At 39.5% G+C, this 26,694-nt stretch overlaps 1 protein-coding gene across 3 annotated transcripts in view; it reads right to left on the bottom strand.

The window, feature by feature from the left end:
• gabbr1a (gamma-aminobutyric acid (GABA) B receptor, 1a) overlaps positions 1-26,694 on the bottom strand; it is a 212,514-nt gene that overhangs the window by 110,680 nt on the left and 75,140 nt on the right. For all 3 annotated transcript variants that reach the window (XR_005992204.1, XM_041793190.1, XM_041793189.1), the window contains exon 8: positions 12,661-12,795. Coding sequence is in view for 2 of the 3 variants with exons in the window: in XM_041793190.1 (XP_041649124.1) it covers positions 12,661-12,795 (135 nt within the window). In the remaining variant the exon portion in view is untranslated. The remainder of the gene's footprint in view (positions 1-12,660; positions 12,796-26,694) is intronic.

Raw genomic sequence — 26,694 nt, 5'->3', positions numbered from 1 at the left:
GTGACCCACTGACCTCTTGGTGACCCTTTGCTCTCGCTGCAGGATGAGATGTAATGTTGATAAAGTGATGATTTATGATCGGGAGTCTGTGCATTGTGTTTTATTTTGAAAGAACCGGATGTTCTACGCTTGTGATTTCCATGGTTGGTGCTTTCTGAACGACAGTGAATTTACGAGGTTTGGCAGCAGCCAGAGCTGAAATAGACCTGCAGCGTATCTGAAATGAAGTGGAGTGGAGTGGCGCTCCAGGCACGCGCCACTGCTGGTCCAGAGCGCCGGCTATGGAGATGCTCTGATAGACTAGAGAGGGAGCAAAGTGCTCCGCAGCTCGATTCACCAGCATTCCGTGGCGCACACTTTATATGGAAATTCGGGGTAAGGGTTCTCTCATAAATTCCAAGGATTCATTACCCAAATCCCTTCTGTGCGTGTCTTGGCTCCACATGTCACAAGTGCAATATGTCAGCATCCTTTGCAGGGGTTTTGAGGCTTCACTTTCGTACAACAAATAAAGATGGAGACACGCTGTCCATACTGATCTGCAGGATGGCTAAACCAGAACCTCCAATGTTTTTTCCTTCTCAACATTTCAACAAATCTTCAGAACAGGAACTAAAGTGCGATGGAATAAAGAGCCGTTGTGGCAGAGGGAGAGATGTAGCAGCACTTTACAAAAACAAGCAAAGTTCCACATCAAAGCTTCCCAAAAACCACTAACAATATCTCTTGATTCTCGGTTTCGCAGTTCTTTTGTGGCCTTGTAGTAAAAGATCAATGCCTGTCTGTGTTTTATGGCGCTTTTAGAAAGGGAGATGGTGTTAAAATTAACTTGGTGCCAAGAGGAGCCAATCGAGAGCCCTTCCTTGATCAGAGTCCAGAAGTGGAGGTTTGCATTTGCCTCCCCGGCGCTCTGATGAGGCTGTTTGACATGCGAGGAGGCTTCTGCAGGCAGCCAGCGTACAGAAATAATTGAGTGTGGCGGTTTGGAGCTTGTGCCAGTGGTGGCGTGTAGTAAAGGGAGACAGATCCCTTTGTGTGTGGGGAGAATCGACTGCTCGAGCTGAGGGAGCGAGGCGGAAACGAAGAGCAGGGAGAGAAAGACGGCAGAGATGGAAAAGGAGGGAGGAAGGAAGGAAGGCGAGAAAAAGGGGGTGAAATAGAGAAGACCAGCTCCAGGCGGCGGCAGCAGACACAGAAAAGAGGAAGGAAAAGAGTCAGAAAGTGGAAAAGAGTTTTTAATGATGAGGATAGAAAAAGCGACAAAGAGAGAAAGACCAGAAACGGAAAAGAGGGGCTCATGCCAACCACTAGAACTGATTGTTCTCGATGACTAATCTCTGGATGAAACTTCAATTACAGGACAAAGCCAATGAGCAGAGCAGTGTGAGTGACAGAGAGGCAGATCAGGAGACGACAAAGAGTGAGATAAACAAAATAAACCAACTGATGAAGGCATAAAAGGCAGAAATGTTTTCAAGGAGCATCAGATCTTTGGCTGATTGAAAGATCTGGGATGTGTTTGTGCTTGTCATAGATGTATGGTGATGCAGTTTGTGGAGTCAAACAATGCATTTTATGCTGCACACAGTGTCGCTGTCAGTGCAGGATTGTGAAAGTGCCTCGTCTAGTGTCAGCGCTAATCAAAAGTGCTGTTTGAAGTGTTTAAGAATCAATAAACAACTCCGGCATTGATTTGAAGAGCTAAGTGTAATTACTACAACTACAAAAGATCATTATTTAAATTGATGTCAGCTTCAAACACACTCTTTAGAACATCTTAGATTATTTGTCTGTGCTAAATAAAAGGACTTTATCCTTTAAGCACAAATGAAGCTAAAGATTTGTGTGTCATTGTCTGGGTCTCTTATCAGCTCAGTTCCCTCTAAACACTGTCCTGAACAAAAGACCACCAGAGACATGAGGCGACGTTTTGCTGTCTTGCTTTTGTTCTCCACTGAGGATCAGAGCAGTTATTTAAACTGCTTTGGACATAAGGGTCTAAATCTAAGGCTGTTTAAGTGAAGCAGAAGTAGGTTCTGTCACAGCCTTATTCATTAGTAACTGAACTTTTGCTTTGAAGCCCAGCATTTGGCATTTCAAAGTCCTGTCTTGGTATGCTGTAGTCAGAAGTGACCTTATTTGGATGGGACTGAAGCAGAAAAGGTCCCCTTTAGTTATATCACTACCCTAATTGAGAGGTCGCCTTGGCAATACTCTGTCAATCACAAACTGGCTACACCCGAAAACAAGGGTCATTAACTACATCTGTGAAAGGGCCAGCTATTTTCTTAACAGACACGGTGGGGACAGACTTTCAAATATGATGAATAGTTTTTGCTAATAGAGCTCAAAAGTGCCTGCTCACTTTTTCAGCTGCTCTGCATCCAGAAGTCAAGTTTGCCATTCAAATACTCCAAAGACATTTCCCATGATGACTAGCTCTGAGTAAGCTACAGCAGCACTTCCAGAACTTTTCTGTGACAGAAAAGGTGTTTTTTGCTCTTCTCCTGCTCTGTTTCAGCATGGGCTTATGATCGTCACGGTTACGGTTTTCCGGTGTATCCAGGGGTCGCAGCTGCAGTCGCCGTTAGCTCAAATGTAGCTGTAGAAAAAGCGGTTTAATCAGAACTGGACCACATTTCTTTTTAAAACAAGTGCAAAGAATCACACCAAAAGCTTGTCTAGGCACAGATGTTGTTTTTGCACGTCTCCTGAGCGGTCTTGGAGCCAATTTTAGAAGAAGCTCTGCTATTAACAATCTAAGGCAGCGGTAGCCTGCACAAGAGTAGTGCATGCGCAATACATCGTTTGTCACTCTGATTGGCCCACCATGAATGTGACAGACAGAACGCTCCTCTAATCACCTTCTGAAGATTTTCTAAAAGGTCCTGCCCTTCCAAAACGCTTTCCCAGATGAATGTGAAATATATTCAGCGTAACTGGCGTGTCAGGTTAGCTGTTTACTGCTGACAGGGTTTTATGTTTCAAACTTTAAGGGTCCTTCAAATTTCAACCCACAGTCATCAGGGACAGCACAATTACACACCCCAATAATATCACTCTGCCAGAACACACAATTCAGTCTGGCATTTTAATAGGAAACCCAGATAACTGTGGTCAGCCATACTAGGTTTTAACCTAGTCTTGTTAAACTACAAATGGACGTTAAGTTGTATGTAGACTGTCGAAGGGTTATACTCACATGATTACTCAACCAAAGGGAAGAGAGGCCACATGTCAAGGCACAAAATGAAAATGCAAAGAGGAAAAAAGGTTGGAGGAGCTAGCTGCTAATGTTAGTTAAACTGCAAAGCATATCGGTCTTACATCACACCCGCAAAAACAATGGCCCTGTGATGAATTTGACTTTTCTCTACGTATATTCCCTCACTAGACTAGCCTGTTAACCCTTTACCTACTGAGGCTAAAAATGGAGATTTGGACCTATTTTGTGATTATGGCTGTAAAATAATCAGGAAATGCCCTAAGTCTGAGAGCTTTGGTCCCTTTTCCCAGGAGTACTTGAACTTGACTTTTCAACATCTGGTCAATGATTTTTGCACATTATATGGAATTGTCAACAATTTATAAGAAGAAAAACAATCAAAAACAGATTTGTTTTTCATGGCTTTTATGAGAAGAAATTTTGTTGCTGCTCATGAAGTTTTGATTGGACATTTGAAATGTGAACCTATACATGTTTAGAACAATCACCAGTCATTTTTTGAGTCTAGGACTCTGGACGTGCAAAAGAGAACTATATATGCTCTTCACATAGCCTACCTCAATTCAGAAGATGCATCCTCCAAATTGCTGTCCTCCTTTATGAACCGTAGCGGCTGTTTTACCGTTTTTGATGGTCTTCCCGACATTATAAATGTGTGTAATAAAACACAGACACGCACGCTAACACTATTTTTGAAAACAAAACACCACTCTCGCTCGCTCTCCTTTTACTCTCTTCCTTCACTCTCCTTTCTCACTCGTCTTCGGCCAAAGCTGCAGTTCTGTTTGACATCACTGTAATATATATACCACACATCATATATTGCCAGAAAGCACAGATTCTCAGCTCTCTGTCAGCATTGGAATTTTTTAAATTGAGCAAACTTTTGAGGAGTTACAGTGTTGAGAATCTGTGTAGCTTTCTCTCCAAACTTCTGGTGTATTATTATGAATACCCATGTTATATGGTTGCGAGTACCGTAATGAACCATATATGTGCGCATGCCCACAATTCTCAGCTTTCCAACACCATTGGAATTTTTCAAATCAGACAAACTTTGACAGAGTTATGGTAATAATACTCCAGACATATAAAACACAGCGCCGGCGCTGGCTCCGTAGGTAAAGGGTTAAACACAACTGAAATGGGTGTTTGACCAAATAGGGACATCCTCAGAATAAACTAGCGGTTGATAACTTACAAACTTTTGTCCTCTACAGGAGCTTATATCGTAGTTTCACAATCACATAACTCATGGTAGGTCTAACTCGAATATTTCTGATAATATGGCGAATAATAAAATCCACTTTGGAGAAAATTATTGGAAGTTTTTCTTCTGGAACCATGCTGTTGAGCTGTATTAAAATCTTCTTATTTTCTTTCCGAATGCACATAATTCACAGCCTGTGAGCTATCACCTATACTTCAGCCAGCCACTAGGGGGCAATTGAGAAATTTTGGCTACATATTTCTAGAGCTGTCTGTTGTCCACAGTTGAGTTTGACACTCATATGCTTTGTCATGTTTCATGAATAATGTGGAGGAAACAGGTCTTTTGTTTCAACTCTCAAACAGTGAAAATAACCCTTGCAAAGCCTGAAGTGGAAAACTGTAGTGTTAATTAAGAAATTGTTTATCATGCCTGCTTAAGCTGGGCACATACTAAAGGATTTTTAAAACCTAACCATTTGTTTTAATGCAGGAGACTCCACACATGGTGACACATAATGGCAGATTTAACCATTTTATTCTCATAGTGTGTGGTGTGCAATGAGATGCCCAACACAGCACACAACACACTGACAGACTCTGTTCACAGAGAACCAAAAACTCCACTCTAGAAAACGCCAATCTTAAATTCCTCCACAGTAATAGCCATGCAAGGTGATAATCTGACCATTTGGGTCAGTTTGATGTTCAGTATTTTTCACCGGCACTCTCTTAAGTAAACAGAAGAAACCTGGGTGCAAACCTTTACACCTGTGGTAAATGGGCAGCCCACTTTATTAGGTCTGAAAGATCATTTTAAACAAATAAAAAAATAGAGAACAACTTCTTACCCCAGTAAAGTGGATAACCTTCAGTTTTAAAGATTTCTGCCTCCACCTTTACTGCAGAGGTGACCTTGCTGTGAAGAGATTTCATTGAAGATGTTTCCACTGAAGCAACAGTCACTATGAAATCTGTTTACAGCGTGCTCACTAGGTTTTGAAGAGGAACAGGGAATCTGTGAAGAAGTGTTTGTGTTGAATTTCTACATGTTATTTCTCAAGGCTGTAAATCTTACAAACAAACTCCCTTTGAAAACCTTTTGGGAGAGATATTTCAGAGCCTGAACACGTAAAAGCAAAACTAAGTGAATACTTCAAGAGGGAAATATATTTATGATTGTGCATTTTTTGTCCTATTTTAGGGGCTGCATCCTTTGGAGGGCACAGCTGAAGACTGATTGTGTCACAGTTACGTTTCAAAGGCTGTCCCATTTCAGAGACTCCTTCAAATGCAACAAATGCATCTTTCTTTCCCCCAGACAATGAAGGATCTACCCGGTGTATCACAACAGATCTTGAGATTCATTGCATGCCAAACAACATGCCAGACTCTTAAGGAGCTGAGTGATATAATTTAAACATAATTATTTGGTTACAACTCAATTAAGATAACAATACAGCAATTCCACAGCAACTTCTTATGGAATAAAAGCATTGTTTCTTTGACTTCTAAGCAGGCTGTAGGATAAGGGTTAAGGGTAGATTTTTAGAGGTCACAGTTGGCTAGTAACTTAGTTTGTAAGGGTTTAGTTCTACAGGGCAAATGCAACATAAAGTCCTGGCTGAATAATTCTATCTTTATCTATCCATTTTGAAAGGACAGTAGTGGAAGATATAATTGGTGCAATCTTGTGTCATTTAGGACTTCCTACAAAAATTGGTACAACTTGTGGTGTATCAAAGGTTAGACACATAAGAGGCCAACAAAAGGAAATGGTTCACAATAAGATAAAACTTTGAAATAAATATAAAACTAGTCTCTCGATCCTAGATGTACAGTGCTTAACAAATTTATTAGACCACCTGTCATAAAAACGAGAAAACATAAATATTATAGAAATCTTTCAAAAACTTGTTTAAAACTAAAAATGTTATTGTTATTTATTTGGCAAATGACAAACTGAAACAACTAAATAGTCTTTTTTCACTCAAAATAACCAAAAAACGTCATATTTTGTATGGCCTCCTCTGGCCTTGATAACAGCTTGCATTCTTGCTGCCATTGTTTTTATCTACTTGATACACTACCAATCAGATTCAGTCCAGAAAGGATTCCATGATGCACTAGATGTTGTGGTAGACATTCTTGTTCATGATACCATCGATTTTCACTTACTTGCCCACGCCGTATCCACAAATGGAACCCCATACCATAATGGAATCTCCACCGTGTTTCACTGTGGGTGCAATGCATCTGGCATCAAAACGTTCTCCAGCTTTTCAAGAAGCATTCATCTCTGCCTGAAGATCAGCAGTGGTCTTCCTTCTGTCTCTAGTACTTCAAATCTTGAGGTGTCTGATATCTCCTTCAGTTAACTTTGGTTTCCTGCCTCTTCCTTGGCGCATTTTTTAAGTACCAGTCTCGGCAGTTGACTCCAAAGCATACTTGACCTCACTGTGAGAACACTTTATGTCTTTCCCTATTTGTCTCAGAGACCATCCAGCATCATGAAGTGCTTTAATGCGGACTCTTTCATTTTTCAGTGAGCTCTCCACGTTTTACCATTTTGAACAGGAATGAGGAATTTCAAACTGAATTCACCTTAATACCCAAATTTGAGCCGGCTCACTGGGCTTCTCTGAGAAGTCAGAAATTAATCAAGCATAACATTCAACCACTAAAACTCATTTTTCTGTTCAGGAATGCAAGTAAATAACTATAATTTGACATATTAATCAAGAAATATTAATGTGTTTTACCATTTTTTTCAATTTTTTGTAAATCAGTACATTTGAAAATTCATGGATAACAAGAATAATTATATTTTAGCATTAAAAATATCTTTTGGGTTAAAGAGCTTCTACATATTGGTGTACCACTGCCATTGCAGAAACATAAAAAAGATTTTGGTAATTACCAATGCTGTTAATTTAGGGCAGCTGTGGCATAAACCTTACTTTGGGTGGTGGTCTAATAAATTTGTTAAGCACCTTATGTAAATCTGTATTTATATGTATAAAAAATCATGTACAAAATGAATAGTTCTTATGCAAAAAGATGCATGCTTTCTATGAGATCACTGTCTGATTTTAGTCTGTTTTTCTGACTGTCTGCCATGTTTACTTCTTTGACCTTTCTCTTCTTGCACACCGTGTTTTTCAAAGCTTGGGAAGTAAGGCATTGATAAGGGAATTGTTAAGATGAACCATTATTGATGTTGATGGATTTAATCAATTGGAACCAGTTCGCAACTGGAATCAGTTCTCGATTCCCATCTCTAGCTTGCACTGACGTCACTTTCAGCTTGCAACACCATCGCTCAGCCAGGCTGCAAACCACAGCTGTCTGCCCTGTGAGGAGTGAAAACGAGAGAAAAACAGACTTGTATCTGCTTCAATTAGGCATATTTAGGCTCGACAGAGATCTACTCTTTTTCCTTGACTGTGGATGTTGATATGTGGCCACAAACCTGTGAAAAGATAACTCTGTGATTTTTGAAAGTCTTTGTAAAACTTCTGGCTACAGCCTATTTTAAAACAAGATCATTACACCCCAGATTTCTTACTTAATCCAGTTTGATGGTAACACCAGATAAACCTTTAGTTTGTGACGAACTGTCACTGTACTCTTAACTCATATATTGTCAGGTATAAACTGTTTAAGGGTTAGATATGTTCACTTCATAAAGTGTTTATGGAAATGTCAGTGTTTGACCAAATAGAAATTACATAAATGTACAAATGCTACGTTATCGTGGGACTATTAATACAGCTATAAAACAATCTGGTGTCATTAGATACCTTGTCACCTTTGATATTATTTTGCCGTATGGCTGACTTATTGAAATTTAAGGTCTTAATTTTCCTCTAAGAGGAAGAAGTATAGAGTTGGGTTCAGATTATATTCATTACTGACTAATGCTTGTGTTGCTCTCTTTCTCCACCTTTCAGAAAATGTGTGCTGAAACAAGCCATTCTCAGATTTTCCCCTCATGATGTCATGTGGGGAGTTAGCACCGCCCCCATGTTCTCAGCTGGCAGCCGAGAGGATCTGGAGAGCCGCATCCATTTCCCAAGAGGGGCGGAGTCAGACAGCTCATTAACATTCAAAGCCACAGACACAGAAACAGCTTGTTCTGAGCAGGGCTGAAACAGAGAGGTGTTTTAGACATGCAAAAATCCAATACTGGAGTGTATTTTCAGCAACAAACTCCATAGGCATGTTTTTGGGGATGTCTGACACCAATATAAACTTGTCTTAAAGGGGTAAAATAAGCAACCTTTAACGTACCATTAGGACTCAAAATGTTTCTGTACACGTAGTATTCCCTTAACCTTGCAAAGCAGATGGATCCACCCGGTTCCATGTTTTTCACTGGCGAATCCATCTTGCAAAGTTCCCGTCTGAACCGTTTGGGCCGACTAGAAAGGGACAAGACCAATCAGCATCGAGGGGCAGTACTTTTGGGCGCGGCAGAGTCATGATGTAAGCATGCAGCAACAAGAGATATGCAGTTCTCTATGGAGTTTACTCGTCGGTAGGGGCACAACCCGGTTTGGGGCTATGACGTCACGTGTTTTGTTGCTCTGATTGGTCCGTAAAGATGTGACAGACCAAACGTTCATCCAATTACCCTCCAACTTCTTTTCAAATGCTCTGCCTTTTCCCAATCGCTGTCTATGTGTGGTTGGCGTGCCAGGTTAGTATTCCATCAGATGTAGTTATAAAAAGAAAAACAGCAGTTTTCAGCTGAAATAAAGCTGTTAACTGCTTATTACCTACTGATTTCTGTCACTCATCCTTTCTACTCAGCAGCTGGATTGGCAGACTCACGCTGCATGTGACATCACATGCATAAGCTCAACAGCCCACCCACCAAGTGAGGGTACGGTGTCTGTGGAAATGCAAACTATTTGGGGGTTTAGCGCACCGAACCATAACAAACTGTACTCAATCAAACAGGACCACCTGACGGAAACTAGCTCAAGTGCCTTTCTGAGCAAAGGATCATATTTATAATTTATGAAGTCTGTGGTCACCTAGTTTTCAGTGAACAGCGGCTGCAGTGATTATTCATTCATGATCACTAATCATATACACCAGTAAAGCCTTCTGTATGTTTGCACAAGATAGTACATTGTTACAGAGCTTGAGCACTTTAAATAAACACTTGAAGCCAAGGTCCTCCACTGCTGCATAAGCAGGCATGGCCTTAAAAATGTAATAGCCTGTGTAATGTCTTTGACCCTCTCTGCTGTTAAATCCAGAGGCTTTGCAAAAACAGCAGGAGAAGCTGTTGGACACCTGTTTTCTTTTGTATAGCTCCAGTGATTGGCACATCTGTGTGATGCCGTTTAATATTCATTAGCATATTCGACTCTTCCCATGACATCCTGTGCTGAGAACCCCAAAAATTCTTTACACAACTGATTAAAAGGCAGGCAGGTCTTCCAGCTCCGCTGTGTCATCCTGCAGTATTACTGCTATTCTTCTTGTATTTTGTTGTGTCTGTTTCGTCTTTTTTGTTCATTGTTTACAATCATTACTAAACTCTGGATTGGGATGTTGATTCTGCTGTGTGTGACTGCCTTTTTCTCCACACACGTATTCATTGTGTGACTGCATGTGCTGAACCCTGATGTCCAAACTGTGGCATTCAGAGCTAATACAAATATGCTTAGAGGCCTTTTTTTTTTTTTTTTTTTTTTTTTTGGATATCAGGATTTAAATCAAATGCCATCCTTTGTAGATGTAAGATATCCTGAATCTACAAAAGTCAGCATGTCTCTTTGTTCAGGTTTGACTGAGTAAGGACTCTCAAAAGGAAGATACCCCAATCAGTAGAGCTGCGCATCTCAACTGGTCTCATGATTCAATTCAATTTCAATCAATGACTTGATTCGATTCAATGTCACGATGCATCAGGACTCATCCAGTGAATCATGTAACAGCACAGCGCTGCTTTTTCTTAATGTAGGCAAGCATTCCGATAATATTAACTCCTAATGTCAAAGTAAATTTCTTTTAAGTAATTATATTTTTATTACAGCATAAGTAAACGATATTAAGTTACATCAACAAGAAATATAAACACTCTTCAAGTTAAAAGGTTGGCATGAAAAATAACTGTTTGAAAAATAGAAACAGGCTAAGTATATGATTGTATAATTATATCTTCACTTGGGGTATTCCCTTTTACTTTAAGTTGTTTTCTAAAACCTTTTTCACATTTAATGCAATTTACTGAAATTAAACATCTTTATAACCTCTTATGTTTCCATCCATCACTCTCACACATATTATATCACCCTGTTAGGATTAAAAATCTGGCCTTAAAAATGTGGCAGGTAGCTCCTTCATCATTACAAGGGAACGTTGTCTGCATGTTGTTTGTTGACTGAGTCAGAATTCTGGTAAATCCATCAGATTGAACATTTGTACAATAGATGTGTGTTTCATCTAGTAGTAGTAGTAGTATCTGAAATTACTGCGTTAATGTGAGACACTGTCAGAACAGCAGTGAAGGTAAAACATATTTCCAGTTTTAGAATTTTTTTTTCATTTACAACTCTGTTCATAAATAAAATGTGGTCATCATATTCATGAAATAACCACATTGCAAACATTATAGACTAAAAAACATTTCATAGATAAAAACAGAGAAAAAGGTCAAAGGTCTAACCTGTGGGTATGTAACCACTTAATAAGTAGAAATGCAAAAGGTGACCCACTGAAGCTTTGTTAACTTTAGCTAAAGCTAATAAAGCTACACTAAGTACGTAGTTATAGTTACTGTTATTACATGAGCCAATCTAACAACGTTGACTTAAACTAAGTGAGCTTTAGCAAACTCAGCTATGTAAGCTGCATAGATTATGCAGCTATGCAGCAAACATAAGTTTCTTAGCTTCATTTGTACAGATATCCAAGAAATTTGTGAGTTCAACTTTAGCTATGTATACATAGCTGATATTACTTTTTAGCGTCGTTTCAAGAGTTGCATGAGTTCAGCTTTAACTATCTTAGCTACGTAGCTAACATCAGTTTCTTAGCTCTGTTTAAAAAGATATCCAAGTGTTTCGTGAGTCCAGCTTTAGCTACGTTAGCCACATAGCTAACATTAGTTTCTTAGCTTCATTTGTACAGATATCCAAGAGTTTTCTGAGTTCAGCTTTAGCTATGTAAGCTATGTTAGCTAAATGGCTAATATTAGTTTCTTAACTATGTTTCTAAAGATATCCAAGAATTTTGTGAGTTCAGCTTAGGCTATGTAAGCTAAATAGCTATGTCATCTACATCTACATAGCTTACAAAGCTAATAGAGCTATATAAGCTTGCTACATTGAACTGTTTTCGGGGGCTTTAGTCTTGTTAGTAGACTGTTTACTCTGCTTTATTAAACCATTTGCAATCAAGTTTTGTAGGTCAAGTTTTAACTGTTACCTTTTGTATCCTAACCCTTGCCTTAAATTTACCCTAACCTAAAGTTAAATCTGATTTTGTTTTTTAAAGTTTTAGTGAGTATTTCCATTCTGACAGAGGAGGCGTCTCATTGTAACGCTTGCAAGACGGGGCGTCTGAGAGCTACAGTCTGCAGCCAGACCCCCCCTTGACTCTTGAGTAATTCCAGGTTGACGTGCTAGCATAGTCTTAACACAACAGTTGAATGGTGGATTAGCGACTAGTGGTACCGCAAAGACAGGAAACAGACTACCATTAAAGTGCTCTGTAAGCCCGTTTAGAAGAGTAACAGGTCATTATTTAAGTATTAACGGAAGGTCCAGCTGCAGAGGGAAATACATAAGCAGTGTCCATTTGCATTGATAACACGCTGTCTTTGGTTCAGGACTGACTATGTCCACTTCAAGATACACCGTGTCAAAGATTATTTTTAACAGCACTACTAAATTCAACTTTTACAAAATTTTAACTTTTTCAGTTTTGTTGACATGGTTTATAAAGGTGATAATTCTACTTTATTTATCATTAAAGTTGTAGAGTGTTGGTGGGTACTAAAGTGCATTATATTAAAAGCTGTTGTTAATATTTCACCTACTGCATTAACATACACAAGAGGAAAAAATTGAGATGCAAATTGCTGCTGTGAAAATGTAAAAATATGGCTGCTGAGAACAATTAGAAGACCTCTGAGGTCAAAAATTTGGAAATAAATGTCCTCGAAGTGTGTACTTGTTTTTGAACAGTAAAAAAAAAACACCCACCACTATGAGATTCCACATGCGAGCAGCTTCGGCCACGATTGTGGAGACGCCGCTGCAGCCAGGCATCAGGACGATCTTGATGGGCTCGGTGTACAGAAGGTCGTACAGCAACTTGGTGGCTTCTCCCGGGTCACACTGGAAGGACAAAGTGATAAAGCGTTATATGGATGAACAGATGAACAGATGGACGGGTGGATCAATAATAAGGCAGAGAAATGGATTGAGGTGATGGAACGAGAGTGAAAAATGGCGAGAGGGACATGGAGGAGTCAGAGGGAGGGAAATGAGAACGATAAGGGAGAGGCAGACAGATGGGATGAGAACAGAGGGTGAGGAAGAGGAAGAAACAAATAAGCAATGAAGTGTGGTAGATGGAGACGACTGTAAACAGAAAACAGAAAGAGGAAAACAGACGGGAGAACATAAAGTAAAAGGAAATGGCAAGGAGCAACACAAAGGCCAAAACAAATGTGAAAAGAAAAGACAAGCAGGAGGAATAAGAGGACAAGTCAGGGATATGAAAAGAACGAAACAGACGAGGTCAAGATAAATTCAGGGAAAATGGCACAGAAGGAGAAGGAAGTGGAAAAAAAGCAAATGCAAATCAGTGTTTCCCCTAGGTTTACAGCTTTAGCTGGGGGGGCAGCAGGACACCGACACAAACACATTCTATCTATCTATCTATCTATAATTATTTATTTATGCATGTATATATGAATGACAGAGTTGGAAATGAACTTTTTTGCCTTCCTGCCACATCAGCAGTAACTTTAGGACTGTATCAGGCCAATATTAAGTGTAAAGTTTACCTATGCTGTCAAAAAGGTCTCCCCACATGCAAATGAGTCTGACATCTGAAAGATTTAACAAATAAATAACAAGCGGCAACCTCCGGTCCTCAAAAATGATGCCAATGCGGAAGTGCAAAAAATTGCTACACCACGAGTGTCCACTTGAGGCTGGCTGCAGGAACACCGGTAGTCCCGTCTGGACACATGTTAAACAGCCGCTTTTGACACTAGAAATAAAACGGTTAACAGCCTGGTTGAAAACACCAAATGTGTCTCATTAGCTAGTGTCTTATTGTGCTCCCACTGTACGGGGGTGAATTTTTTTGTACCACGATCGTTTGGATTATATTTAGGATGAAAGCTGATTGGCGAGTCTCATTTGATTGACAGATAGCTTGGCAGGCAGAGGCTCTGTTTCTGTCAACTGGAATGCTAGGTAGCAGGCTGACAGGAAGTCACGCTTGATGGGCGGGCTGTTAGGTTGATCCAAAGTTCGGTTGAGACCGCGATTTCATTATGGAAGCCTCCACAAATTGGCTTCAAGAGCCGTTTGAGTCCACCTATAGTAAGCAGACGACCGACGTCAGACAGGGTTTGTCCAATTCTTTCTACAGTGTATGATAAATAACCAAAAATATTATTTAGGAAACCGTTTATTGTGACATATCACATATTTGTAATAGGTACGATTATGTATTTTGGTAAATGTTCTTAATGATGATTGATTGTCCTCCAATGACTTTATCTACTCATTTTCTCTCTCTTCACTATTATTATCCACATACATTGCATGTCTCCGTCTCCTCCTGTTGTCTCTATGGCTGTGTGATCTTTTTTCAATACTCCCACGTCTATAAAGTTTGAAGAGGTTCTGTCATAATCTGCATGTGGATGAGGTTTATTTATGAGCATAACTAACAATCATAAATATCGCCTACAGCGTCAGGCGCTATGAGAAACATGCACACGAGGAATAAAAAGACAACAGGGGTTGGTTGTCCACCAGTTCATTGATCCCAGATGAATGAATTTTAAAACGATAAAATGATCGTCAGGTGACCCGCGGATGGGCTGCTCGGTCATAGTCTGTATTGGAACTGATCCCCTCAGACATTCACGGCTCACCTGCCCCCACACACCTTTGAGGGGCCGTGCATATTTCTCCCTGTTGTGGTGAGAACATCAAGAAGGTTTTGGTGCAGACATGAGCCCACTGCCGCTGATTTTACCCACGTTTCCTACTGGATTGTCCATTTGCAGCATGATATATGGGGGATTGCAGGATTTTCCTGCATTACAAGTGTCAGACTTGTTGCGAGAATTTAATAAATTGTGCGCAATTGCTGCAATCTTGTGCCGAAATCCAGCACTCGTTTAAATATCTCAGACGTAAAACAAGCAGCACATCGGTTCATACACAACTTAACAGGATAAATCAGTTGCATTGGAGAACTCTCTCATGACACTGAGTCAAAGCATCCTAGCAAACATTAGACCCAAGCTTTGGCACAGGGAAAAGGGGGTGGGGCTCTCTGGTCATCTCTGGTCTGGTCAGTGAGCATGTGAGTTTGCTCAGTCATGGAGTCAGAGGGAATGAGCAGTAAACCAGGACTCAGAAATTAAACACATTCATGTAAACAAGAAAAATAATACAAGGATATTTAGTTTGAATGGTAGGGGAAATGCAAATGTTAAAAGAAATGACAAGCTTGAGAAAGAGAGGAATATCTGAGTTTACACCCAAACACTGGCAATATGCGTCAGGGAAAGGCAACACAATTTTTACAGATCAAGACATAAAAATGGAGAGACAAGCAGAAACCAAGCAAAAAATGAGCCTGATGACCAAAGCAGCAGGCATCACAAGTCATTACAAGTCTCCAATGAAGTCATTTACAGCATGTCGAGGTGGCGAGAGAGCAGCTGGAATGATCCATCACCGCTCCATCAGCCAGATTACAGACAGGCCGTCACCGCCGCACTGCTCATCAGAGCCGCACATAAACCAGCCTGACACGTCTAATGATTCAGCACAGGAGAGGAGATACGGCTCCCAAACACAAATACACACAACTCATGCTTTAAAAAAAGATACTCTAGATGAGTGTCACAAAGTATCGTACCATGGCTGATGATGGGGACGACCAATTCAGATCCTAATTGGGATGTTTGTCTCATCGGCTGAATTGTCTCTCTGAGGCAGCCCTATGATTTTTCTGAGGAGGTAATCACCACTCAAACACTGCAGTGTAATATCTGGGCCTCTTATTGAGTGATGTGTTTTCCATTAACTTTGGATTGGGTGGAATCATGGTGGTGTCATGACTTTGCTGGAAAAGTCAGAGATAATAGATGATTCAATCTGAACTCTGTTGAAGCAGAGCTCTGACTGTTGACTTTTCCACATGAAAGTAAGAAGTTTAGTTTAAATCACAGAGATTTTTGACCCCATGATTTATCGAGTTCTGCAAGCTGTAGAAAATGAAGGTCACAGCCTCTGCAGCATTGCCAGTATCCCATTCAAAGGTTGGGGGGATTGCAGTGGATTAAGACGCACAGATATCCAGTTGCACACAGGATGGTGAGCAATCAATAATTTGCAAATACTGCAAAAAGTCATTAATTTATAAAAAAAAAAATTGATGCGAATCTAATTAAAAAAAATACATGGGGAAACTTTTGTTATTTTCACATCTGGTTTAAGTATTTCAGGAACTGCTGATCTACTGGGATTTCCACACACAACTGTCTCTAGGGTTTACAGAGAATGGTCCAAAAAAGGAAAATTTCCAGTGAGTGGCAGTTGCGTGGATGAAAATGCCTTGTTGATGTCAGAGGAGAATGGGCAGACTTGTTCAAGATGAATGAAAGGCAACAGTAACTAAAATAACCAGTTGTTACTACTAAGGTATGCAGAATACCATCTATAAACGCACAACCTTGAAGCAGATGTGCTACAGCAGCAGAAGACCACACTGGGTGCCACTGCTGTCAGCTAGGAACAGGAAACCCAGGCTACAATTCACATGGGCTCACCAAAACTGGGAAAGAGAAGAATAGAAGTTGCCTGTTCTGATGAGTCTCGATTTCAGCTGCAACATTCAGATGGTAGGGTCAGAACTTGGTGTAAAAACACACAAAAGCATGGATCCATCCTGCCTTGTATCAATGGTTCAGGCTGCTGGTGGTGTAATTGTTTGGGGATATCTTCTTTGCACACTTTGAGCCCTTTTTGGGTCATCGTTAAAACACCACAGCCTTCCTGAGTATTGCTGCTGACCATGTCCATCCCTTTATGACCACAGTGTGCCCATCTTCTGATGGCTACCTCCAGCAGGATAATGCACCATGTCACAAACTCAAATCATCTCAAACTGGTTTCTTGAGCATGACAATGAGTTCACTGTAGTCCAGTAGCTTCCACAGTCACCAGATCTCAATCCAATAGAGCACCTTTGAGATATGGTGGAATGGGAGATTTACATCATGGATGTGCAGCCAACAAATCTGCAGCAACTGTGTGATGCTATCATGTCAATATGGACCAAAATCTCCAAGGAATGTTTCCAACAGGTTGTTGAAACTATGCCATGAAAAATAAAGGCAGCTCTGAAGGCAGAATAGGGTCCAACCTGGTACAAACAAGGTGTACCTAATAAAGTGGCCGGTGAGCTGTAAGAATGAACTGTTTTCCATCAAACATGGTTGCTTCTGCTCACCCAACACATGCTGTTATTACTGTAGCCATAACAATCCTATTGAGAATTCTGGTTCTCATGCAGGTTCCTGCCTATTAAAAGGAGGTTTTTCTTTGCCATTGTAACTTTGTAAAATGTTTAGTGCTGAGCTCATAAGAGACAAATGTTGATTCTTACATAAATAAATTTTAAAAAGTGTATAGTCTAGACTGATCCTTTCTGTTAAGGGTCTTGAGGAAACATGTGTTATGAATTGGCATCATACAAATAGTGATTGCCTGACTGAATTCCAGCATGTGGACCAGTATCATTAAGCTTCAAAATTCTGCTTCAGTAGCTGATGGATGATGTCACTGAGACTACGTCCATGATTTATATGATCTATAAAATTGCCCTAATAAGCTTTAACAAGTATGAAATAACTCTCTAACTCAAGGCTGTTGGAACAACTACTCCACTCATTCCTCCTCTCCGCTTAACCTTGGATGAATAAGGAGTGTTCAAGCGGATTTAAAGCTGAAGCCTGTTGGTCTTGTACATTAAACACTTGTTTTTTCTAATAAGACTTATAGCTGTGTTTTATTTCTGTGAATGAGAGACAGAATTACAAGGAGCGCTTTTTCTTTTTTAATAAATCTGTCTTTCCCACAGGTTGTTTGTGTTCTTCGTCTCTGTTGCTGTGGGCTGGCTTCATGCTGAGAAGAAGCTTGTTAACTTCCTGGTGTTACAGAGATTTAACTTTACTCTGATGAGCTGTAATTCATCTTCTACTCTGATTATCTGTGAAATATGAATCAATCTATCATTACTGTCCAACATCACAGCTTCTGATAACAACTATTTTCACACATTTTTTTAATGAATCACTGTTTATATGGTGCATAATTTAGAATGAAAATGTACAAGTTCTCCTCTTGCGCAGGTTATCTGAGTATTATCAAGGATAAGGCTATGGTGAGTCTTTTCTCATTTATCTTGCCATCAGATGGATTTGTTTTTGAATGTTTTATAGATTTCAGGCACGGGGTCAAGATGAAAAAAGGAGATGTATAGCTCAGTTATTGCTGGTAAAATGTAATGTCACACTGAGGAGATAAATATAGTTTTAATGTGTGCTAAATCAATACCAAACAATTCACCAGCGTACAAAAAAAGCCTTTAAAAGCTTTCTAAAGCCCTCAGTCGTCACATATGAAATGACACATAATTAGATAATTGAATGTACAGTTTGAAAATGTCCCTGACTCTGTGACATTATTGAACGGGCTGCTGAAATAAAATCCACTTAGAACACTTTCATGTTAGCAACAACCAACAGAAAAGCAAAAGGCACAGCCTTAAAAGATCTATAATGCAATCATTGACACTTAGATTTTACAACAAAACATTTTTCTGTTATTAAAAACAAAAACAAAGTGGCATTTACTTTTTTAAACTTTTGAACCTCTTAATCGGTAATCAAGTCAGAGAGAGAAAAAATACATTTATCATTATTATCAGCTGAAAGCAGATCTATTGCTACCAACATTCTTATCTTGTTCTGGGGGCAGTAGTGGCTTGGAGGCACTGGCAGCTCAGTCTATAGGGACTTTGGTTGGTAACCAGAGGGTCACTGGTTCAACTCCCGGTCAGACCGAGAATTAGGTCTGGTGGCTGGACAGGTGCCAGTTCACTTCCTGTGCCCTGCCAAAGCGCCCTTAAGCAAGGTTGGGAAATATTCCAAGTACAGCCCCTCACTCTGACATCTCTCTGCCAGTGCATGGAGACTGCAGAATTTTTCACAGAGTGCATTTCATAGCGGTTAAGCTCAGTGTGCTTTAAACTGAGGGTAAAATCCATGAATAACTAATTACTTTAACATTCTTAAAGTTAATTTAGAAATTAAACTATTATGCATTTGCAAATAAGGCTGTCAAAATGTTTTAAATACAGTACGTTTTCAATACTATGTGATCTAACTCATACAATAGCCATTATTTTCTTTATTTTATTCAACCTTTATTGAACCAGATAAAACCCATTGAGATCGAGATCTCTTTTACAAGGATGACCTGGCCAAGAGGTCAGCAGCACAGGTCACAAAAAAATACATTTCAGAGACAGTTTACAACAATAAATTAGAACAAACAGTAATTTTTGAAAGTGCATAGGTAATTGCAGATTAATTGCTGGGAAAATACTTACATTAACAATTTTATAAACACAGGCACTGTTCCATGGTCTCACAATGGCTGTCATTTATGTTCAATGGTACCCAAGGTAAAGCTGCAAGATTAATTTAATTTTAATCGCAATCAGAATCCCACAATTAAAGAAACAGTGTTGTGGGTGATCATTTAAATTTTACATACATGCTCCACCCATTAAAAACTCCATAAGGGCATTTATTCAATATATCTTTTAAATACAGTGTTTAACAAATTTATTAGACCTGTCATATTTGTCTTAAAGACCATCCAGTATCATGAAGTGCTTTAATGTGGACTCTTTCATTTTCAGTGAGCTCTCCACGTTTTACAATTTTGAACAGGAATGAGGGATTTCAAACTGAATTCACCCAAATTTGAGCCGGCTCACTGGGCTTCTCTGAGAAGTCAGAAATTAATCAAGCATAACATTCAACCACTAAAACTCATGTTTTTCAGTTCAGGAATGCAAGTAAATAACTATAATTTGGAATATTAATCAAGAAATAATAATGTGCTTTGCTATTTTTTCAGTTTTTTTGTAAATCAGAACATTTGAAAATTCATGGATAACAATAATAATAACTATATTTTAGCATTAAAAATATCATTTGGGTTAAAGAACTTCTACATATTGGTGTACCACTGCCATTGCAGAAACATAAAAAAGGATTTAGGTAATTACCAATGCTGTTAATTTAGGGCAGCTGTGGCATAAACAACCTTCCTTTGGTTAGGGTTAGGGTTGTCTAATAAATTTGTTAAGTACTGTACATTATCCTGTTTAAATCTGATTTGCTTATACACCAGGTTTTGTGACTATTTTCTTATATTAACGTTTATCTGCATGCAACTTTAATATGCTGATTCTGCTCAACTCCTCTCATGTCTTTATCCCTTTATTCCTGCTGCCATCTCTCTTCTTAAGTCCAGCAGGAAAAGGTAGCTTTTTGTACTTTTGCACTTTGAGATAACCCAGTGTGACTGGTCAATTCATTCCTTGATGGTGTTTCATTTGTTTCTAAATGTTTTATGTAAATTGTGCTCATGTGCTCAAATGGGTATTTTTCATTTTTTTTATGTACTCATGTCTCTTTCTTCTGCTCCTCATATCTGCACAATGCATTGCCCCATTGGGGACAAATAAAGTTTTTAAATCTTGAATCGTCTCCCTGAGCACTCGACACATAAACACACACTGCCTGCATCCTACACATTGGCCTCTGCTCTGCCTCTCCATTTCTCAACAGCGTTAACTGATTAGTATGTAAAATTCATCAGTGGACACTGAAATAACAAAACTTACTTTTTTCCATTTCTTTGTAATAAAGTTGCCACCAAACTGGCATTTTTATCTGTTTTTCTGATGCTATTTGTGTGTGTGTTTGCTGTTTGTTGTTTTATTGCCTTGGTCTTTTGTTTCTCTTTGGGTTCCTTTACTTTTCTTCAGTTTACTTCTGCATGTGTCAAAGCACTTTGTAAACTAGTGTTTTACTATTAGTAATCCTGGTGCCAACTATGATCTGACTTAAACCATTTAGCCGGCTAATAGTGTGCATTTCTTATTATGACTTAACAATTAAAGAACCAAAAACCTAACAAGAAATGACATTTAAAAGCTCCTTGATTAGAGTAATATCACACACCTTTATCTCTCTGACATGGCCTCCACACAGGTATACCACACTTTGGTTTAGTTATGTTAGATTTGGTTGAGCTTTCGTTATGTTGGCATTTCACAACATTTATACACACATTGTCTTCACTCATGCACATCACACACTATTGATTTACTGAAATACATATTTCATGTTGTAAACATTCAATTTGAAGAAACATTAGAAAATTTGGTCTAATTTGGTCTAATTTGTCTTTTCAGACTCTTTAATTTGGTGTAATTCGGTCTAATTTGGCTTAACAAGGAATTGTCTGATTTGATTATTTAATTTGGTCTAATTCAGTCTAATTTGGTTTAATTAGAGAATTGTTTGATTTGGTTTGATTTGAAAAATAAAGACTTGTTTAAAACTCTGCTACGGTATTACTTCCCTTCTTTGGTGTGACCACCTGAGCCAGATCATGACACAGTTATGATGACCCTCAAGTCAACAGGTAATATCCTCCAGAGAAAACACATGTCCATAGGATCCTCTTTGTGAATGTGCACGTGTCTTAGCCTACATGTGAAAAACTGAATACTCCCTTGAGGGATTAATAACGCATATTTTTTCCCTCCTCCAGAGGAAGAAGAAGGACATGCTTTATCAATACTCAAGGGGGAATTCACTTTGTTCACTCTGTTGTTGAGACATGCCACACACCAGCTGAAATTCACACACATGCAAAAGCAGGATCCTATGGCGTTAATAGAGTTGTCAGGGTAAACACATAAAGAGTGCTCTAGCAATTCAGAGTTCGATGCCTTGTTCAGAGACACCTCTGCTGTGCCCAGGACCCACATCTAGAAAAAGAGATACATTTCTGCTAAATCTAATGAAAATATTCTTCATAATTTCATAATTAAAATCCTAACAGAACAGGCCTATAGTGAGTATGTTACGGTTAATCTCAGGGGTGGAAGAACCCAGGCTGGGAGCCAATGGTCTAGGTGTTGTAAATCCAATATTGATAGGTATTAGGGATGCACGGATGCAATAGTTTAACATCAGTCAATATTGGCCATGTTGACACACCTTGCCCATCTGCTAATAGCATGTCATTAGCAGACAGCAGAAGGCAATGTCTATCCTTTGTATCTAATCAACTCTGTGCTAGCTTCTAGCTCACTTAACTGCTGAATCTTTGACTTTTTTCTTCCCCTGTTGGACTAATCTGTTTTCATAGTTAAAGAAGAAAAAATCTTGGCATAGTGGGACTCTAATACCAAAAGAACTGATGAAAAAAACCATCCTTCTTAGTCTTGGCCTCAGCAAAATTGTCATTTCAAACATCAGTATCAGCCCTAGTTCTCACTACGGTGCATCTCTAGTTAGCCTGTACTCAAAATACCAAAATGTACATGTATCAGTACAGATTTTACTGAACCGATAGGGCTGAAAATGCTGTAGTTGCCCTTTTGAAATACACATCCTCTGCAATACAGTTAACAAAAAACCAACAGGTGGCAGCAGATGCTAAACTGCACGATGCAGCACACAGTTCAGATCAAAACAACCCACCAGTAATTCAGATGAGACTGCCAAAAAGACAGACAGCAAAGACACTGGATGAGTGTGAGTTTCTTTAAACAGCAGAAAGTTGGGAGTAATGCACAAGCCATGCAATATGTAAGCTATGCAAAAACAGGGTAAAATACTACAACACCACCACCAACAGGTAGAAGGGCTACGAAAGGGCAGTTTGTACTCCAGTCAGCAGTGGCTGATGCTGTCAAAATTTCCCTTAACTTACGAATGAGATCAGATGATGAGCAGCACTTTATGCTTTATTCATAACGACTTGAGCCGAACAGCAAAGCTGATAATGAAGACTTCAGGCAGCTGTTTAAGGAGTGAGTCATACTTAAATCCCCTCTCGTTGGTCCATGACAGAAACTGGGGTGCCACTGTTTTATGCAAATATTTATGCAGAGGCAAAAACAAGTTTAAATACTAATATTGTATTGCCAGTTATTAATAGATTATTAGTGATTATAAACAAAATATCTGAAATGGTGAATGGACTTGAGCTTTTCTAATCTAACAACTCAGATGTTACAGATGTTGCTATGGAGAATTGGCCATCAGTATAAGCTTAACCCATTCAAAAGCATCCATGCCCATTTACACACCACTGACAAAGCAGGGGGAGCAAATTGGAGTCAAGTGTCAAGGATTGAACCTACATTTTTTTGATTACGAGACAACCGACTTTACCTACTGAGCCACAGCCAATATCTTAGATTTAAGTATTGGATCTCTAAAGACCTCAACATGAATTGTTTTAAGTTGTAGGATTCTTTATTCTCCCTTTCATGGCCTCAGTATAATGATTCATATCATATCGTGTCTAATCATTTAGAACTGTCTCCTATCGCATCCTGTCATAATGCAATGGGAAATATCCAGCCCTAATTGGAGCTGGCAGACCCCTGATTAGGAAACAATAGTCTAGGTCTCATGAATCCAATACTGGTGATAGGAATGGGTAGTAATATGGTAACCATATCATAGGGAATTAAAAAATTGCCACAGTATTGCTTTAATGACTGTCATAAAGACAGTGTTGTGTACTGAAAGTTTGTTTGTAATATCCACCAGCAGCACCACTGCCAGTGTGAGAAGTTGCTTTAAACATGATAAATGAAATCATGCGCAAACCGGCGCCATGGCCTGGCATTGTGCTGGATCCACACTTTGATCCTCTGAAGTCAAACTGTTAAACATGCACGGCTGGTTGTAATGTGATCCACAGCAGTGTAAGTTTAGAAATATGTTAATACTTCTTTCTCTGTGTAGAGCAGTGATGAGAGATGATGAAATTTAGGCCATTAATAACTACAGGTAAAGTTAATATTCAGTATTAATATTAATGGTAATAGAATTTCCACTCTGGGGATCAATAAAGTATTTTCTTTTCTTATCTTAATATAGTTGAGGCCAATCATTATCTGTTTAGAAGCCCCCAGAATGTTACGTCACATCGTTATATACTGTATATTAGTTGTGGATAATTATTTTCATATTTCCTTTTAATGATGAGGGATTAAAGAGAATAGGCGCTATTACACAGAGAGAGAAGGAAAGAGGAGACAGAGGATCATTTGATCCTGATGTAACTCTGCTTACCATGTAAGACGTGAAAACAGTGCTTCAACTATAACTCACTTCCAGCACCCCTGTAATCATCACCCTTTAATCTTTAGACCCAAAGTATTTTGTCACAGGATTAAATCAAGCGCCTGGAGAGGCACATGCTCTGCCTACTGTGCTTGCGTGGCAGATGCTCGTGTAATGTGAGTTTTAAACACCTGGATGTTATACCATGTACTCCAGTAAAATTAGGGGGAGGTTTGATGGTATTAAAAAACAGGTACCATCCATAACTGGAAGGTATTTAGGAACAAAAGGCATGAGCGGCATATCATGAGATAGCTTTTTTATGGTTGGAACATAAAGGCTATTATCAGGTTACAAACATACTTTAACCATATGTTAAAGATCCAGTTTGAAACATTCAGTTTGTGTGTATTTTAGCGCCCCCTGTAGACGGTACCTCTTATCTCTTCATGTCTTTGTTGACCTTACCTGTACATGTGTAAGTAGTGTTCCTATCAACTCATCCAGCTGTCTTTTAACCAACAAATACACCACTCACTGTGAATCTTTGCTGTGGAAAATTCAAAAAGCTTTTGGCAGCGTGCTGTAACTCACTTTGTCTGACACCTATCCAGCAACAGTGGTCCCAGACATTAAAATAAAAACACTGAAATGATCAGTTTTGTTGCTGATGCTCCTGTTTGCTTTTGCAGATCTCATACAGAAATTAATATTCACCTGCTATAACCAGCTGTATCAGAAGCTTTATATCCTCTGAACCTTGCATCTTGGATAATGACTTTATAATGGTTTTTTTTCATTCTATTATGGAGGAAGCAACCCCATGGGTAAAAGCAAGAACTTTAACTTGACTTTGGATCTTCAAGGAATACATTTTCATAGTTACATATTCCATGTTCATTCCACCTTATTCTTAAAAAGGCAAGGTTAACACGCGATGAAGGGAGTCTACTCTTAAAACAGCGGCAGACTTCAAAGTTGAAGCGTTCAATCATTCAAGTGTTTCTGTCAGCAAAAGAAATGAAACCTTTGATAACAAAACAGGAACACATAGCAGCAGGAGGTAAAAAGGGACGCACAGTCCCCAATATGGAAAAAAATGCGTGAAAACAAAGAGGTGGTTGCAGGTATGCAATAAAGGCTGAGGAGCCTCAGCTGTTCTTAGAGGTCTGTCTTCTACAACCCTCCAGAGTCATCAGCATTTCCACTTTCATTTCAGGCCCTCCTTGGCTCATGAGAGCGGATGACGACCCCGGACGCTGTCCACATACAAAAACACATTCACCGTCACACATAGTTACATGCGAGCGTGTGTTCACAGTCGTAAAGAAGCGCTTGTGCCGCTACACAAACAGCATAGGGTCTGCATCGCTGTCCTTGGTGCTGAAATTCCCAGAGCAAATATAAGTGTCCATGCCTGTGTTGCCTTTTCCAATCAGTCAAGCTGCACCTTAGAAATAAACGGATGTTCTCTGGGCAGAGGAGGACAGGAGAAGACACGGACCCCTCGTAATACGCTCTCTAATTACACTCCAGATTGAATAATATAAAAAGAGAGCAGAGAGAGGGGGTACGATAAGGACCCGGGGGAGGGCCTATGTATTGAATCTCAAAGCATGCGGAGCTACATCTCATAATTTCTTCTTAATTACGTCTGGCAGCGCACTCCGGGCTCGTACGCCAAGCGGACATGCATGAGGACCGGTGATGAATACTGTTTATGCCACAGCGGACGGGAAATCGTGTCATGGCTGCCAATTAAAATAAAGGGCGGAAGTGAGGGAAGCACCTTGTTTCACCATTTCTCTGTATCCCCACTGTCTCCCTCTGTCACTGTTAATAATTGATCAAAGTTTGCAGGCTCGGCTTTGATATATCCATGGCAACGGCCTGCGCGGCGAGCATGTGTGTGTGTGGATCTCAGAAGGCTGTAAATAGTCTGATGCTGTCGCCAGGATAGCCAGAGAAACAAGCCTCTCTGCTACCACAGGGTATCTGCATCCATTAAAGGGACAGGCTGGGATTATATGTTGAGTTCATGAATATTGTATGATGTTGAACAAGCTGGGGACATGGCTTGATACTCCCAAACCTATCGGCCAGAAACTGGTGCTTGTATGTGTGCAAGTGTTTAGGAAGCCTTTTTACACGCCTCTTATAATCAGTATTTAATCATTTAAAGAGTAACTACTAAACATTTAGCCCACTTTTTTCAGATGAAAACCTATAAGCATGGGGATTTACTGATGCTATTAATCAGTTAGGGTCAAATTCTTGACATGTTTGCAAAGTATTTGGATTCTACATTTTGTATTAAAAAAGTGCAAAATGACTGTCCTCTAAAGGCTGAAATTGTTCACTGCAACTGAGTTATTTTCAAAAATTTCTACTGGCTGATTTGGTGATCTGTGATGTATGTGATGCCATTTGTTTTCACCACAAAGCTCAACAGTAACTTTCCACTTTTTCCCCAACTGTTAACTTTGTTTCCGAAATCTGTGGTTTCATCAATCAAAGATGTTGCTGTGACACTAAAGGATTGTGGGGAATGTAGTGCCGTTGCCTGACATAGTGAATAACC

This window comes from Cheilinus undulatus, linkage group 8 (assembly GCF_018320785.1).
Source record: "Cheilinus undulatus linkage group 8, ASM1832078v1, whole genome shotgun sequence".
Classification (NCBI taxonomy): Eukaryota; Metazoa; Chordata; class Actinopteri; order Labriformes; family Labridae; genus Cheilinus; species Cheilinus undulatus.
The sequence above is the reverse complement of the archived record's forward strand: the minus strand, read 5'-3'. Positions and strand labels throughout refer to the sequence as shown.